This window comes from Tachysurus fulvidraco, chromosome 2, assembly GCF_022655615.1.
Source record: "Tachysurus fulvidraco isolate hzauxx_2018 chromosome 2, HZAU_PFXX_2.0, whole genome shotgun sequence".
Lineage (NCBI taxonomy): Eukaryota > Metazoa > Chordata > Actinopteri > Siluriformes > Bagridae > Tachysurus > Tachysurus fulvidraco.
In genome coordinates this window covers 41,295,806-41,314,499 of record NC_062519.1, presented here as the reverse complement: position 1 = coordinate 41,314,499, position 18,694 = coordinate 41,295,806, and the positions used below count along the sequence as shown (strand labels likewise).

The window sequence follows — 18,694 nt, the reverse complement described above, 5'->3', positions numbered from 1 at the left end:
CCTACTTTTCACTCACATGTGATGGAAGTTTAAATGAATTATTATTATTATTATTATTATTATTATTATTATTATTAGTAGTAGTAGTAGTAGTAGTAGTAGTAGTAGTAGTAGTAGTAGTATTACTATGAGTAAAATAAAACTTCACTCCAGACAGGAAAAGGAAAAAGAAAAAAAAATCTGTCATTAATATAATGACATAATATAAACTTATTATTGATTACAACTTCGTAATATAGTAATAAAATGAACATCATGTTATCTACAGAATATTTTTTATATTTCATTATATTTATTTCTCCTGTAATCTTAAACAGTCTCTGGCAAAAGAATTTCCTTTAGGATTAATAAAGCTCTATCTTACAATATTTTAACATATTTATTATAACTTATCTTTTTTGGGAATAAAACCTTCTGTGTTCGTTTTAGGTAAAAATATCAACATTATCATGGTCTGATAAAACAGTTACACTCACCAGCCAGATGCTGGTTATTTTCCTGTAACTAGAAGAAATGTATTTATTTATATTTTATATATTGCCAGAGGTTTGGGAACCCCCCCCCCCCCCATCATCGAATTCAGGTATTCCAATCACACCCATGGCCACAGGTGTATAAATTCAAGCACCAAGGCACACAGACTTTTTCTATAAACATCTGTGAAAGAGTAGGCTGCTCTCAGGAGCTCAGTGAATTCGAGCTTGGTAGCGTGATTTACAGGTTGCCACTTGTGCGTTAGTGAAATTTCCTCATCGACTGTTAATGGTGTTATAACAAATTGGAAGCAGTTGGAAACATAACAGAAATTCAGCCACAAAGTGGTAGGCCACGTTAAGTCACAGCAGGTTCAGCACATGCTGAGATGCACAGTGCGTCATCAGATTAGCTTAAGAACAGTGCGTAGAGAGCTTGAAGGAACGGGTTTCCATGGCTGAGCAGCCGCATCCAAGCCTTACATCACCAAGTGCAATACAGAGTGCACAATGCAGTGGTGTAATGCACGCTGTCAGTGGACTCTAAAGCAGTGGAGACGTGTTCTCTGGAGTGCCAAACCCCCCTTGTCAAATATTCTTCTTCTTCTTCTTCTTGTATTACACCTCCATTATTGACGACACACACTTGTGTCTACACTTGTGTTTATTTCGTCATGTCTCATCACCTGTTATAATTTCAGTTTTATTTTTAATATTTACTTTAAGATCCAAACCCAGCCTCTGAGACCAGTGAGCACACACTAAACCTCATGTAAATATTTTTTACCAATCCTTTTGAACACAAAATTATTTATGAACTCACTGTTTGTAAATCCTGTAGAACCGACGCACCGCTAACTCTACACGGCCATTTTGGATCGAAAAAAAAAAATATAATGAAACGAATAATGTCATCCTAGACGGTTTGATTCTGGCTTTCCTACTAAATTTAAATCATTAAACGATTCAGATCCTTGGCTTTGACTCGATTCTGTGTTTATCCTTTTTTTGAAATGTAATTTTATTTGAAATATCTGATTGCAAGTCCATTTGTATAGATTCTTGATGAGAAATCCTCTCATTGAAGCGAATCAGATTAAAGATTCACTGAGTTTAAGGAGTCATACAAGCAGACTTGGATATTTAACACTATCTAAACACAGCCATACAAATAGATAATAAAAATATAATAAAATGATTCTATTTGACACTGTTATTACAAATGACTCTGAGCAGCTGAGCGAATCAGAACGAATCATTTAACTGAATCGACTCGTGGTGAGTTCTGAGGGAAGACGCTTGCTCTGTATATGGATGTAATAATATAATATTAATAATACTTGTGCACGTGCTTTAAAAGACTTCATGCCTAGTATTAAAATCATCTCTTGATGGTCTTCGACGAAGACGATACGTCCAGCATCCTGCCACTAGTCAGTGTATAAAAATTGGTGTAAGATTCCAGAGATAATACTTTTGTAAACATCCGCAGTAATCCAGGTTGTTGTCTGTTCCAGTGCCAAGAGCGCCGCTGTCTGTGAATTCAAAGTATCAGTGTATCATTATAGTAAATCCAGTGGCTCCGTTTTGTCCATCGTTGTGCTCCTTTCACTGATTCACTGCTCTCTCATTCAAGTGAATCAGTGAGTTACTTCTTTGAGAGAGGAGCGAATCACTGAAAGAAGTGACTCACTGATTCACCTGAATGAAAGAGGAGTGCATCAGTGAGTCACTTCTTTCAATGATTCACTCCTCTGTCATCCAAGTGAATCACTGACTCACTCCTCTCTCATTCAAGTGAACCAGTGAGTCACTCTTCTGACTTATTCAAAGCGTTCACTCCATAAAAGGCAAAGCTTATGCCACAGCGAGGTGACTGTTTTAAACAACTGCAAAAAGGTATGAAGGTGTCGTGTCTGTAGCAGTAACTTAATTTTTGGAGTCAAATCACAGACAAAGTTGATTAGGTGTGAATCAGTCTCATTCATTTTATATTTATACAAATATGCTGGGGGGTTTTTTTTGTTTTTTTTTACTGAACTTGATTTCCATGAAAACAAAATTTTCCATAATTATATAAACCAGGAAAGATTAATAAATTCTGTGATCATTGTGTTTGACTAATTAGTGGTCTGGGGTATTTTACAGTAAGCCCATGTTTTCCCTCTTCAGCGATAGTGGAGTGGAGTTATAGTGCGACTCACTCGGTGACGGACATAAAGACCGATCGTGGTGTAACTTCTGTCTCACTGTATCGATGATCAGAACGGACGCGAGCACAGCAGATGTGTCTTTGATTGTTTCTAATTATCGGTGTCTGATTAACACCGGAGAGGGTTGGAGATTGAGGTCTGTTTGAACCAGCTGGCCGTGTGGGAGTTTGTGTACACGGTGACCCACATCAGTGACTGACATCCCTTCTGTCTAACGAACCATCAGTGTGTAAGAAATTACAGCTACATACAGCTGAGCGGTCCGGCGCCATTAATACGAGGCATAGAAAGAGAAGAGAAGCTGGTAAGGAAATGACAATGAATTTACAGCTGCTATAATGTAAGTGACAACATGTAGCTCTAAATGGATAAAAATATGTTTTTTTCAAAAATTTACAATCATTCCTTCATTTTCTACCGCTTATCTGAACTTCTCCGGTCACGGGGAGCCTGTGCCTATCTCAGGCGTCATCGGGCATTGAGGCAGGATACACCCTGGACGGAGTGCCAACCCATCACAGGGCACACACACACTGTCATTCACTCACACACTACGGACAATTTTCCAGAGATGCCAATCAACCTACCATGCATGTCTTTGGACCGGGGGAGGAAACCGGAGTACCCGGAGGAAACCCCCGTGGCACGGGGAGAACATGCAAACTCCACACACACAAGGCGGAGACGGGAATCGAACCCCCAACCCTGGAGGTGTGAGGCAAACATGCTAACCACTAACCCACCGTGCCCCCCAATGCTCCATGCTGGTCACTGTCACTCCTCATGATGTTTTTGATTATTTTTGTATCACAGCATGACACACAGATGTTTATTCTATAGAATACGTATATTCTAGATCTATATTCGCTTGAATCATCTGTTGACCCAGACATACACTCATCACTCTCCTAAATACTCACTACATCTGTATTAGTTACAGCTTAATAAAGAACATGCTCTAGAACGTTAAGAAGTTGAGGTCACAGGACCAAACCTCTGGAAGAAGAGACGAGTTGCTAACGTCTAAGCAGTGTTTATTTAATTGCATAATTTCTCTAACTGACTGCTCTGTTTAGAGTGTTTTGGGAATCAGGCTTGAGTGTGTTGAGTGTGATGATTGTGTTAAGTTTTGATTGATTATTGTGTTGTGTGATTGCTTTAAGTGTGTTGAGTGTGATAAGTGTGACGATTGTATTGACTGTGATGAGTGTGCTGAGTTTCAGTGTGATTAGGTTGAGTGTGATTAGTGAGTTGAGTGTGATGAGTGTGTTGAGTGCAGCGAGTGTGTTGAGTGTGACGAGTGTGTTGAGTGTGATGGGTGTTTTGAGTGTGATGGGTGTTTTGAGTGTGATGAGTGTGTTTAACTGTGTTGAGTGTGTTTGATGACCCTCTGTGTGGATTTTCCCTTCTCAGGGTGTGACTCTCTGTAACTCAGCAGCTGGATCCGAGGCCAAAGTTCACAAAAAACAGGATTATTTTTCACTACAGGAAATCTGAAGCGAATCATTTTGTCTCCTGGAGTTTTCCCTGTAAACGTCTCTTCTGTCTTGTTTACAGATAAATTTCAGATAAAAATGTATGATTTGTATCCTGAAATTTTCTGTAAAGCTGAGACAACGGACGTTGTAATTACACCACAACTTTACAATGTTACACACAACTTTACAATGTTACACACAACTTTACAATGTTACACACAACTTTACAATGTTAAACACAACTTTACAATGTTACACACAACTTTACAATGTTACACACAACTTTACAATGTTAAACACAACTTTACAATGTTACACACAACTTTACAATGTTACACACAACTTTACAATGTTACACATAACTTTACAATGTTACACCACAACTTTACAATATTACACACAACTTTACAATATTACACACAACTTTACAATGTTACACACAACTTTACAATGTTACACCATAACTTTACAATGTTACACATAACTTTACAATGTTACACCACCAACGGGACAAGAGGACAACAAAACGCTGGACACGAGGACACCAAAACGTGACAAGAGGATCAGCCACAACGGACAACCAACGTACCACACAAGGACACCACAACGGACCACCACAACGGACCAAGAGGACAACACAACGGACAAGGGGGTACCACACAACGGACAATTGAGGACAACCACAACGGACACACAAACTGGACAATATTACACACAACTTTACAATATTACAACACAACTTTACAATGTTACACCACAACTTTACAATATTACACCAAAACTTTATAATATTACAACACAACTTTACAATATTACACCACAACTTTACAATATTACACCACAACTTTACAATATTACAACACAACTTTACGTATTATTTATTACTTCATACAGTTTTGCATGTTTTTTGTTTAAATAACATGGAAACATAGGTGTGTGTGTGCGGGTGTGTGTGTGTGTGTGTGTGTGTGTGATTTGCACCTCTATTGAAAGAAAACAGACGTTAATAAAAAGCACACTGGTGTTGCACTGCACATTTGATACCCCCCTGTAGAGTCCGAAGAGTCACAGTGCTTATTAAAAAGAGCTTCGATTCTCATTTCATGCTCCGTGGCACAAAGTAGTAAGATGAATATGTTTAGACTGCGGTTCGGTTAATGTGAATAAATCCGGTTCATCGCCTCCTGTTCTTCCTCAGATCTTCACTCCAACTCCAACTCCAACACTTCATTGTCCTGCTCTTCGATCCACTGCTGTGCACTGTTCACATTTTGTTTGCATCTCTTTACTATATATATATATATATATATATATATATATATATATCTTTTTTTATTGGTCTTTCACCCCCCCCCCCTTGTTGCCATGGAAACTGACGGTCATGTCCGGGGGCTTTACCGGCGTGCCCTGTGCGAACCCCGAGTCGTGGTAAACAAGCATAACAATGATGTGTAGATGGAGGATTCTATCATAACAAACGAGCGATTAATTAATTATTTAATCCGTTATCGAATATCTGATCTTTATGTTTTTAGAGATTCGATCCTTGCTGAGATTTTTATGGTGGCTTCACTCGCTCTCTACGACATTCTGCTGTTTTAAAGGTTACGTGATGTCGATAACACGAAGGAAGCACGTCGTGACCTTTCCTCCACGTCCTGCTTTTTTCGACATTACGCTGTCAGGAGGATGAGGAGCGTCTTCAGAGGAAGAGCGGGACGTTTATCCACCTGCGATTCTATACAGAATATGTTATTTTTCATAACATCAGCACTGACGGTAGCTTTATATTCATCGATAATACGCTCTCCTTCTAACACGTTACGGTTTCTGTATTAACGGGTCGATCGCAGGGACTCTGCGTAACTACAAATGGATAAAAAATACGCGGTGATATTTTTTCGATAAATAAATAAATAAAATGCTGCGGTCTAAAAGGATTAAAAACGCTTGCGTATGTGTGATTTATTGGACAATAATCACCAAATTCGTGACTACATCTACATACATGTTCATTTGTTGCTCAGTAGAAAGTATTGGCACCCCTCTACCCCATCTGGTAGTCGCACATCATCAGCGTTGAGCAGATGTTAGTGAAGTATATTTGATCTGCCAGATAAACCAGCCACTGAACATCATCTGCTCTGATCTTCCTCACAGATACACAGACGAGGTGTGAAGAGAGTTTCTGAGAAACGTCACGGCTACTCACAGGGAGAGACATTTACAGGTACATATGGTATGGAGAGATTTTTTTTCTGTATTGACTCATTTGCAACACGATTCATTTATTCACCACCTGATTCATTTCTGACTCATCTGATGATTCATTTTTTCACTCACCGAATCAGACATCTTGCTTAGACACATGTTCGTAAATGTCGTACGTCGAACTGATCCTGAACACCTCGGACCGACAGGCTTACTAGATTTCTGTAAATATGCAAATAAGGTGATTCAGTTCAAACTCAAAGTTTCTTTATTTTATGTGACGTGTTAACAGGAGGTTTATTTGTCTAGACTATTTGATTTACGTGTTACATATTTCTATTATATTCTATTCTATTAAAGTATAACTTTTATAGTATTTTTCATTCATTCATTCTCGGGTCACGGGGAGCCTGTGCCTATCTCAGGTGTCATCCGGCATCGAGGCAGGATACACCCTGGATGGAGTGCCAACCCATCACAGGGCACACACACACTCTCATTCACTCACACACACACACACACACACACTACGGACAATTTTCCAGAGATGCCAATCAACCTACCATGCATGTCTTTGGACCGGGGGAGGAAACCGGAGTACCCGGAGGAAACCCTCGAGGCACGGGGAGAACATGCAAACTCCACACACACAAGGCGGAGGTGGGAATCGAACCCCCAACCCTGGAGGTGTGAGGCGAACGTGCTAACCCCTAAGCCACAGTGCTATTTTTTTACTTTGTTCTTTAAATCCATTCTAGTATTTTATTTCTTATTGAAATATTACAATAAACCAAATACAAGGTGATTAAACATATTTGCTAATATCTTAACATAAAGATATTTGCTAATATCCAGCATTTATTTGTAGAAAAAAAAATCTCAATAGAATTGTCACAACCGGAAGAGGAAGGAGACAGACCCGTATGCAGGATAGCTTCAAATGAAAGGGGTTTAATAAATAATAAAGACAATGACATAAAGACGATAATAAAAGCAATACAAATGAAGACACTTAACAAAGACTAGACATGACGAGGGGTAAACGTAACTAATGATTCCGCGCTGCAATCGGCAACGCGGCTCACTTAAATATAAAAAGACACGATGACACAATAAGGATCAGGTGTGAAGACAGGGAGGGGCAGACGAAGGCGGGGCAGACACGTGACGAAGAAGATAAACACAAACAGCACGTGGCCAAAAGTCCGGGTTGAGTCCTGACAAGAATAAAAGTAAAATAAGAGTTCATTAATTCACAAGAAATACACAAGAAATCTGGCCTCGATCCGTTTCCATACATAATTCTGTGTAAACCACAAATTGAGTAACTTTTGTGTTAGCAACACTAGCTAACGATCTATTCTGTTTTTCAAGCTTTAATTTTTAACACGACGTCTTTATATACGTTTAGCGAGACGTCGTGTTAAAAGTTAAAGCTTGAAAAACAGAATACATCGTTAGCTAGTGTTGCTAACACAAAATCAATCATCAATCACGTTGAATCATTTCTATACAAATCTGTGACAACTCCTAACGATTCTCTCAAACGATTCCTTGGATCAGTCGTACAGCGAGTCATTACAGGAGTTCCTACCTCCAGTAATGACTCGCTGTACGACTGATCCAAGGAATCGTTTGAGAGAATCGTTAGGAGTTGTCACAGATTTGTATAGAAATGATTCAGTGGTATGTAAGCAGGACCGATTCACAAGGATTTGATTCAGTTTTACATGTCAGTAATCCTAATTAAATCTCATGCGCTGATTTAACTGTCACTGTTTATTGATTATCAGTCGTTTTACCGTTTCAGCCTCGTTGCATAAATTTGTCATCAATCTAACGCCGTTTCCTCAGTAGTGTTCTACATTATGCCTGTTGAACAGCATCAACAGAGTCATTTGAATGTCTCTCGCTGATCTGGTGGCTGTTAAACCGGAGTCAAGTCCAGGAGCAAGTGTTTTGTTCTGATTGTTTTTATGGGCTAACGGACATGGATTAGCGGGATGCTAATATCAGATTTAATATACAGAGCAAGAGAATTCTCCTTTCAGATATTATTAATAAATAAAAGTAAAGTTTAGATACAGATTTCTTTTAGGTACAAACTACGTTTATTTATTTTTATTTGTTGTATGAAATGTATTCAGAGTAAGTAAATATCAGAGATGGGTGGACTCGAGTCATATGACTTGACTCGAGTCAGACTTAAGTCGCAAATTTGAGACTTGAGACTTGCTTGACAAATATTAAAAAAAGACTTGACTTTGACTTGACATTCATGACTTGAGACTTGATTCGGACATGAGTTAAATGACTCAGAGATGGGGGACTAGACTTGACTCGAGTCAGACTTAAGTCGCGAATTTGAGACTTGAGTCTTGCTTGACAAATAATAAAAAAAGATTCAACTTGACTTTGACTTGACATTCATGACTTGAGACTTGACTCGGACTTGAGTTAAATGACTCAGAGATGGGGGACTTGACTTGACTTGAGTCAGACTTAAGTCGCAAATTTGAGACTTGAATCTTGCTTGACAAATATTTAAAAAATGACTCGACTTGACATTCACGACTTGAGACTTGACTCGGACTTGAGTTAAATGACTCAGAGATGGGGACTTGACTTGACTCGAGTCAGACTTAAGTCGCAAATTTGAGTCTTGCTTGACAAATAATAAAAAAAGACTCAACTTGACTTTGACTTGACATTCATGAGTTGAGACTTGACTCGGACTTGAGTTAAATGACTCAGAGATGGGGACTTGACTTGACTTGAGTCAGACTTAAGTCGCAAATTTGAGACTTGAATCTTGCTTGACAAATATTAAAAAAATGACTCGACTTGACATTCACGACTTGAGACTTGACTCGGACTTGAGTTAAATGACTCAGAGATGGGGACTCGAATTGACTCGAGTCAGACTTAAGTCACATTTGAGTCTTGCTTGACAAATAATAAAAAAAGACTCAACTTGACTTTGACTTGACATTCATGAGTTGAGACTTGACTCGGACTTGAGTTAAATGACTCAGAGATGGGGACTTGACTTGACTTGAGTCAGACTTAAGTCGCAAATTTGAGACTTGAATCTTGCTTGACAAATATTAAAAAAATGACTCGACTTGACATTCACGACTTGAGACTTGACTCGGACTTGAGTTAAATGACTCAGAGATGGGGACTCGAATTGACTCGAGTCAGACTTAAGTCACATTTGAGTCTTGCTTGACAAATAATAAAAAAAGACTCAACTTGACTTTGACTTGACATTCATGAGTTGAGACTTGACTCGGACTTGAGTTAAATGACTCAGAGATGGGGACTTGACTTGACTTGAGTCAGACTTAAGTCGCAAATTTGAGACTTGAATCTTGCTTGACAAATATTAAAAAAATGACTCGACTTGACATTCACGACTTGAGACTTGACTCGGACTTGAGTTAAATGACTCAGAGATGGGGACTCGAATTGACTCGAGTCAGACTTAAGTCACATTTGAGTCTTGCTTGACAAATAATAAAAAAAGACTCAACTTGACTTTGACTTGACATTCATGAGTTGAGACTTGACTCGGACTTGAGTTAAATGACTCAGAGATGGGGACTTGACTTGACTTGAGTCAGACTTAAGTCCCAAATTTGAGACTTGAATCTTGCTTGACAAATATTAAAAAAATGACTCGACTTGACATTCACGACTTGAGACTTGACTCGGACTTGAGTTAAATGACTCAGAGATGGGGACTCGAATTGACTCGAGTCAGACTTAAGTCACATTTGAGTCTTGCTTGACAAATAATAAAAAAAGACTCAACTTGACTTTGACTTAACATTCATGAGTTGAGACTTGACTCGGACTTGAGTTAAATGACTCAGAGATGGGGACTTGACTTGACTTGAGTCAGACCTAAGTCCCAAATTTGAGACTTGAATCTTGCTTGACAAATATTAAAAAAATGACTCGACTTGACATTCACGACTTGAGACTTGACTCGGACTTGAGTTAAATGACTCAGAGATGGGGACTCGAATTGACTCGAGTCAGACTTAAGTCACATTTGAGTCTTGCTTGACAAATAATAAAAAAAGACTCAACTTGACTTTGACTTGACATTCATGACTTGAGACTTACTTGTGATTGGCACATGTGTGACTTACTCCCACCTCTGGTAATTATGAGTCTTGAGCAGATATGAGGTGAAACTATGCTAGAATTATTTATTTATTTATTTATTTATTTCCTTTGAATGCTTTAACAATCCAGAAATCTTCTATTTTTTCCTTGCCAAGGAAGAAGGCTGTAATTATACAATCGCACAAAAATACTGTGCATAAAAAAGGCCATTCACGGCTCCTGCGTTAATCCTGTCACTCTGACTGTATAGAGCTGACTGGATTCTGAGCTCCGGAGCTGTCAAGTCCGCTCCGAATACGTGAAAAGAGCAAGATCCTGGTTTCCATGGAGAATTTAATCTGCTGTTTCTACCTCATCAGTGAATTAATGACACGTTCTAACAGAAGACGAGTTTCTTTGAGGTTTCTGGCTGTCAGGAATAAGCTGTAGAACAAACATCTCTGTGTGGGAGTGCAGCAGATTTCTGGAAGCTCACTTCCTGTCGGTTTCATTTATTTCCAAAAATCACAGACGTGAAGACTTTTACCAGGACTCAGGTGTGGTCTTTTAAACAGCTACATTTCTTCTCTGATGGATTTTTCCATGTTGTTGTTATTCTGGAGGCCAGCTGCGCAGAGCTCTGGGTGCGAAAATTTTGGTGCCCCTTTCCTCCGGAACAAGACGTCACTCGCCAGCTGGGGTCTTATTCAGACTCGGACTCACTCGGCGGACTGCGTGGATCGTTAGACGCCACCTTTAGATTTCACTTAAGGTCTAAAGTTTACGTTGATATTTACACTGGGAAAGTTTCCACTATTCAGTATCAGATGGCGCTAAAACCAGTCACTGAATCATTCAGAATCAGATCCACAGTGTTCACGAGGTTGCCAGATAATTCTTGTTTAGAAGTATTCAGAATGGGATTTTGCATTGCGAAATCATGCAATTAAATATTTTTCTCCAGAAGCCAAAAAAACGTTTCCTCCTGTTAATGTCGTGTCCGTGCCGATGATAGTATGAAGCTCATATGAAAGTAGACATGGATGTTTTATAGCTTCGAAGCATTTGGAGACTTTTGGAGAATTTTCCCAGCCTGATTTATTTTTTCATCAATTGTCACCATGTAATTCTCTCTGTTTCTCTCTCTCTCTGTGCTGCTAAGTTACTGAACCTGTCCTTTCATGTCTCACTTAGCTTCGTCTGTCTTCGGTCAATGACTTTCATCCTCAAGAGAGAGGAAACTTGCAGTCCAGCATCCATCACTCATTTATCGTAGATAAGCCAGAAAGCAGCTTGGTTCAAGAAAAACAACCTCTTTTTTCCCCTTTTATAATAACGAGGCCTGGGAAAGCTGCGAGAGCAGCCCTCTCACACTGTTAGCGCACGTTGTTTTAGGCTTTTCGGCAGCGCCTTGGTGAAACCTGAGGTGGTAAATTAACGGCGTAACACGGTGTTCATTTTTGAGCGCGAGGATAAACATCGAGAGCTTGTTGGAGTCGCTGTAAACATCAAATGTAGGTGTTTAACAGAACAATTCATACAAGTTACAGAATAATAAAGTCTAACATGTATATATATGTATATGTAAGAGATTTAATACAGTCTTGTAGTCACAGTAGTTTTGTTGCTGTATTAATACTCACCAGGTTTGGAAAGATAAAGTATCTACGGTACGTTACTGAGTTAATACCACAGCACGTCGTCACAATCTAATCACCGGAAAATTAGATCATTTGGAAATTGTTGTCAGGTTGTCAATCATCATTGATCTGACACACGCACACACACACATACACACACTTCTACAAAACAATTGTAGGTTTTTTTGTAACTAACTTTATAGTGTAATTATTTGTTTATCTTTCTAACAATCGATGGTTTCCAGAATGTTCTTAAAACATTTGTTGTTGGTTCCTAAAACGTTCCCGATGATTTTTACAAGTTATTCCGAGAAGTTTTCTGTACAGATGTGTAACAATCAGACTGTGCTGCACATTATGGTCCAGAAAACATTCCCTAAAGTAATTTGAAACCTCTCACGAACCTTGTGACGTCGCAAAGAACGTTCCTGTAATATTCTGATAACGGTTTTAGAAAACATTCATCTAACATTCAAGTGAAGTTTAAATCTCTCAGAAACCGTGTAGTAACCTTTAACGTTCTCTCAGAAACTGTGTAGGAACCTTTAACGTTCTCTCAGAAACCGTGTAGGAACCTTTAACGTTCTCTCAGAAACCGTGTAGGAACCTTTAACGTTCTCTCAGAAACCGTGTAGGAACCTTTAACGTTCTCTCAGAAACCGTGTAGTAACCTTTAACGTTCTCTCAGAAACCGTGTAGGAACCTTTAACGTTCTCTCAGAAACCGTGTAGGAACCTTTAACGTTCTCTCAGAAACCGTGTAGGAACCTTTAACGTTCTCTCAGAAACCGTGTAGTAACCTTTAACGTTCTCTCAGAAACTGTGTAGGAACCTTTAACGTTCTCTCAGAAACCGTGTAGTAACCTTTAACGTTCTCTCAGAAACCGTGTAGGAACCTTTAACGTTCTCTCAGAAACCGTGTAGGAACCTTTAACGTTCTCTCAGAAACCGTGTAGGAACCTTTAACGTTCTCTCAGAAACCGTGTAGTAACCTTTAACGTTCTCTCAGAAACCGTGTAGTAACCTTTGTAGTGTAGTAACCAGCGCATTTGACATCTCTGGGGAATCTTCTTGTAACCCTTGATATTTTAGAGAACGTTCGTAGAACGTTCTCAGCACGTTACAAAATAGTTCCTAAAAGAAAACAACAACATATGGGAACCAAACGCTGACGTTAAGGAAATGTTCTGTCTCCGCTGTGCCTTTACTCCAGAGTTTTGCCATCGCCAACCATGTTGCCATGGCGACAGAGACTTTAATAATGCAGTATAGTGGCTGGTTCTGTGGCGAGCTCGCAGATAAGGCTCAGGTGCTGAGTCTACAGTGTGGAGAAGAGGATTTAACAGCAGCGTGTGAATTTAGTAGAGTGAATGATGTGTGAATTTGGTTCTTCTCGCTTTTGCTGCTTTTAACGAGATGCACAGTGTGAGCGATGGATACGTCACTCATTAAATCCACACAACTAACTAAAGACTGTGGCTTCTTTGGAACTACAAAGATAATGTAGCTAACATGGAATGGAGGTCTGAAGCCTCCAGTTTAGCATTCTGCATGAATAAATCGAACAGATGTAGCTATCCACGTTGTGTGACAAATAAAAATGATCGCTTGTTTTCCTCTGCGCTCAGGTAGTGGGCGTGGCTTGTGTCTGTGTATGTTTGTGTATGTCTGTGCGTGTATGTTTGTTGGTTGTGTATGTGTATGTGTGCAATAGTGTGTATGCAGTAGTGTCCATATACATGTGTGTGTGTGTATATATAGGTGTGTTTGTCTGTGCATTTGTGTGAGTGTGTGTGTGTGTGTGTGTGTGTGTATAGGTGTGTTTTTGTGTGTGCATTTTTGTGAGTGTGTGTAGGTGTGTGTGTATATAGGTGTGTATGTGTGTGCATGTGTGTGTGTGTGTGTGTGTCTGTGTGTGTGTCTGTTTGTGTTTGTGTGTATGTGTGTACATGTGTGTGTGTGTGTGTGTGTGTGTGTATGTGTGTTGGTTGTGTATGTGTGTGTGTGTGCAATAGTGTGTATGCAGTAGTGTCCATATACTTGTGTGTGTGTGTGTGAGTTTGTGTGTATGTGTATATAGGTGTGTTTGTGTGTGTATTTGTGTGAGCGTGTGTGTATATAGGTGTGCGTGTGTGCATGTGTGTGTGTATGTGTATGTCCGTGTGTGTGTATGTGCGTGTGTGTCCATGTGTGTGAATGTGCGTGTGTAAGCATGTGTGTATATGTCCGTGTGTATACTTGTATGTGTGTGAGTGTATGTGCGTGTGTGTATGTCCGTGTGTATGTGCGTGTGTGTGTATTTCCGTGTGTGTATGAATGTATGTGCGTGTGTGTGTGTGCGTGTGTGTGTGTATGTGCATGTGTGTATGTGCGTGTGTGTATGTGCGTGTGTGTGTGAGCATGTGTGTGTGTATGTCCGTGTGTGTGTGTGTGTGTGTATGTGCGTGTGTGTGAGCATGCAGTAGTATTGGACCGAGCGGCTGCCTCTTGATGGATTGAGGTGGTCTGAATCGGCTGTTTTGTGCGAGCTATGGGAAATCACTCCAGCACGCAGCACTTCCCCCGGGTCGCCCTGACACTTTGATTTATTTGGAGAGGAGCGGCATGTGATGGGATCCTGATCCTTCGCTCTTCTCCTCCGCTGACTTTCCTCTCGTCCGCTCAGCGATCCGGATTTTCAGGCGACTTTTCTTGCAGAATACAGTTTTGTTCTGGTTCATTAGTTTCCTCTGAAGCACGAAACACACTGCGGTTGGACCCGAGGTGTTGCTTTGTTTTGTTTTTGTTTTTGATCAGTCGTGCAGCTGTAAATCACAGGTTTATGTACATTAATGCACTCACTTGGCTAGGGTATGGTTTCTATAGCAACATTCAGGGGTCCGGTGCTTTGGATTAACTTCAGCAGAGAGGAAGAAAACATGAGAGTGTTTATGTCAGCTGTGAATAATGCACAACACAAAGTGTAACAATAAATGGATAAAAAAAACTGCAGCGTTGTTTATTAATAAACCGTTAGCAGAATATTGTGTGAACAGAAACGGAATAAAACTCTGTGTGGTGCTTTTATTAAAAATAATAAACTTTGTGTTTTGTCTCACCACAACACCGATGGTTATTTCCCTGAAACAGCACCACATACTGTTTTATTCCCATAGGGTTTGGAGACATCAGTGGTCTCAAATAAAGCTGGTAAACTTCAGAGACAATGACCACACACACACACACACACACACACACACACACACACACACACACACACACACACACACACACACACACAGGCACCTTTTGGATTAACACAACTCAAACCCAGTTAGGCTCTCCCCTCTTTCTCTCCCTCTCTCTCCCTCTCTTTCCCCCTTTCTCTCCCTCTCGTTCCCCCTCTCTCTCTTCTCTCTCTCTCCCTCTCTTCTTTCTCTCTTTTTATCTATACTATCTATATGTATATATCTCTCTATAAACTCTATCTATCTCTGTCTATCTCTTCTTATCTATCTATTTTTATCTATCTCTGTCTATTTCTATATAAACTCTATCTATTCTATATTTATTTATATATCATCGATATATCATATCTATATTTATCTATCTATTTTTATCTATCTGTCTCTTTTCTATCTCATCTCTATATTATCTATTCTATCTCTCTCTCTTCTCTCTCTTTCTCTCTCTCGCTCTCTCTCCTATCTCTCTTTTTCTCTCCTCTCTCTCTCTTCTCTCTCTTTCTCTCTCTCTCTCTCTCTTCTCTCTTTCTTTCTCTCTCTTTCGCTCTCTCGCTCTCTCTCCACTCTCTTTCTTTCTCTCTCTTTCACTCTCTCACTCTCTCTCCTCTCTCTTTCTCTTTCTCTCCTCTCTCTCTCTCCCCTCTCTCTCTGTCTTTTTCTCTCTCTCTCTCTCTCTCCTCTCTCTCTGTCTCTTTCTCTCTTTCACACTCTCTCTCTTCTCTCTTTCTTTCTCTCTCTTTCACTCTCTCGCTCTCTCTCCTCTCTCTCTTTCTCTCTCTCTCCTCTCTCTTCTCTCTCTGCTCTTCTCTGAAGCAGCAGTAAATCCTGCTGTTCTCTTAGTGATGATGTTAGAGAATAAAATGTGTGTGCAGGGAGATGGGAGAGGTTTGTGCACTAATGAACAGCCTCACCATTAACTTAAATCTCCCCTAATGCCCGTCATTACCCAGAGTGCATCATCAGACAGTGGCGTCTATCAGACCCGAGTGTCTCTTAGCAGACGGACGCGCACCTTTTACTTTATTAACGTTAATGGGATCATGCAACACATGTCAGTTACTGAGGTTTTATTATGGCTCAACAGGCTACATACGAACTAGAGCTCAGTTGTCGCTTGGGCTAATTTAATATTTCCTTGTGACGTAATGCGTTCATTTAAAGTGAAGTGTTGAAAATAAAAACAGAAGTGTGTTTTTCTTGATCTGTGAGTGCACTGAAAGCTCACGTGAAAGACTTCTTCTTCTCTTCTGCTTTAGCAAACTTCAAATATTCATTCATTTTGGACCGAAGACATTTTCACCACAAACAATAACGATAAAAATGCTAGCCAGCTAACATTAGCTATAACTTGCTATAGCTATAGGATTAGCCTCTATAACTTTATCTAATTATAGGATTAGATTCTCAAACCTGGACAAGTGCTGTTTCTGTAAATTACCTAATCTAAAGCTTAAACTTATGGATTTGTCATCACATCTGAAACAAGGAAAAAACGTAAAACGTAAAAACGCCTCAAATCCTTCCGCTGGATGTGACGAGAACGATGCAGCGGCGCTTTAGCGTTGTAGTTTTTCCAGCTCTCGCAGCTTACAGACTTTTACAGCAATCGTTGTTGCCTTGCTCGTAGACATGTAGCTCGCTAACTGCATTTATGCTAACTGGTTTTAAGCTAACTAGTTCTATGCCCCTTTGCATTTTAATAACATCTGAAAAAAAGAGGCTTTGTTTGTAGTGTTACTCGTTATGTTTGTTTGTATGTATGTTTGTTGAATGTGACGTCATCGTACTTGACAGACTAGCTGAAGAAATGCATCTCAGGTTGGAGTTTTCCTTGAACTTCTTTCATGATTTTTGATTGTTTCCACTGTAATCTGGCTTGCTTATTTATTTATTTATTTATTTATTTATTTATTCGTTCTTGATTTAGAAACGGAGGCTGGTTGATCCCCCAGCTGCATGGTGGGGACTATTGGCAGGATCACATGTCCAGGCTGTAGCATGCACCATGTGGTCTGAGGAGGTGGAAGGACATGTTTATTTAGTTTTCTGAGTCCTGCTCCCGGTGTGAACGAGACCAAATGTGCAGCTCCATCCGTCCTGATGGTGTTTATTGGCTTTTTTTTTTTTCAATTTTATTTTTTTTTCTACTCCCACTGTTTTTCATTTCTCAGTTTTTTCATCGCAGTGAATAAACAATCTCGTCATGCCCCGGTGTGTCGTCTCTCATTACTTCTGTCTGATTACTCGTGAGAAATCCGATTAGAGTATTTCACTTTGCATTTTTGTGAAACCCTTTACTGATAGATTTAATTTTTGGATGAACGTAACGTCTGTTCGTTTTTTTTTTTAAACGACGAAGAATGAGGTCATTGGTTTTAATTAAGTTAAGAGCACAAAGCTGCTGCTTTTCACTCAGACTCTAGAGAAAGACATCCCTTTTCTTCAGAGTGACCCAGACCCTGACTTATACGCTGATGAACGTCTGGTTTTGTCTCCAAAGGGGCAAGGAGACGCCTCTGCGAGAAGCACAGCCATGGAGGGCGACTGCCTCAGCTGTATCAAGTACCTCATGTTCATCTTTAACTTCTTCATATTCGTGAGTATCTTCTCTTCATTCTTCTCCTTTTCTTGTTCCCTTTCACAGCTTTTTATCTCGTCTCAACTCTGGACTTTTCTCCTCCAAACCGATCGATATTTCTACTCTTCTGTGTGAATCCTCAGAGACGATCAGGATCAGGGCGATGATGTAATACGGGTTTATCACCTCTTGTTTTCTGAAGTGAAGTTAATCACTAGTTTCTGGGGTTGCTTCGTCTGGACAGAGGGTTGAGTTTTCTTAAAACCATATGTGGTTCAAAAGAGACTAAAAAAACATCTAGAACATTCTGTGTTGCCACCTACAATAAAGTTGAAAGCTGTATCATGAGGAAGCACATTCATCTCGTGCCAAAGAATCCCGGTTTGGCCCACGAGCCTCAGCACCCTTCCTCTGTTCATGGCTTTTTTTCTTGTTAGCAGCCTTGTGAATTTCCCTTCACAAAAAAAGAGTTAAGTCACGTCAGGTAGAGAGGATTTTTTGTCGGAAAATCCTTCTGCAAAACTAACATGCTTGAACTCACAAGCTAGGGTTAAAAAGGTAGCTAGCTAGCTAGTCTATCGATGTGTAGCATCGATAATCCACCCTACATGACACAAATAATCCGAACAAAAAATACAAAGAACACTTTTCAACCTTTTAATGAATTTTGTACAACTAGCTTCCTTAAACTAGCTAGCTAGCAAGGGTTGAAAAGTCTTGGCTAATCAGTTATGTAGCTAGCTTTGCAACAGGATTCGTCTG

The 18,694-nt window shown here is 39.8% G+C and overlaps 1 protein-coding gene across 3 annotated transcripts in view; it reads left to right on the top strand.

The window, feature by feature from the left end:
- tspan18a (tetraspanin 18a) overlaps positions 1-18,694 on the top strand; it is a 35,007-nt gene that overhangs the window by 10,292 nt on the left and 6,021 nt on the right. Inside the window, exons 2-3 of one of the 3 annotated variants that reach the window (XM_027178502.2) lie at positions 6,325-6,394; positions 17,855-17,950. In XM_027178502.2, coding sequence (XP_027034303.1) covers positions 17,888-17,950 — 63 coding nt within the window. In that variant the 5' untranslated portion in view covers positions 6,325-6,394; positions 17,855-17,887. Of the gene's footprint in view, positions 1-6,324; positions 6,404-17,854; positions 17,951-18,694 lie in introns of all 3 variants that reach the window. The other 2 variants (XM_027178501.2, XM_047810366.1) reach the window with 2 other exon arrangements.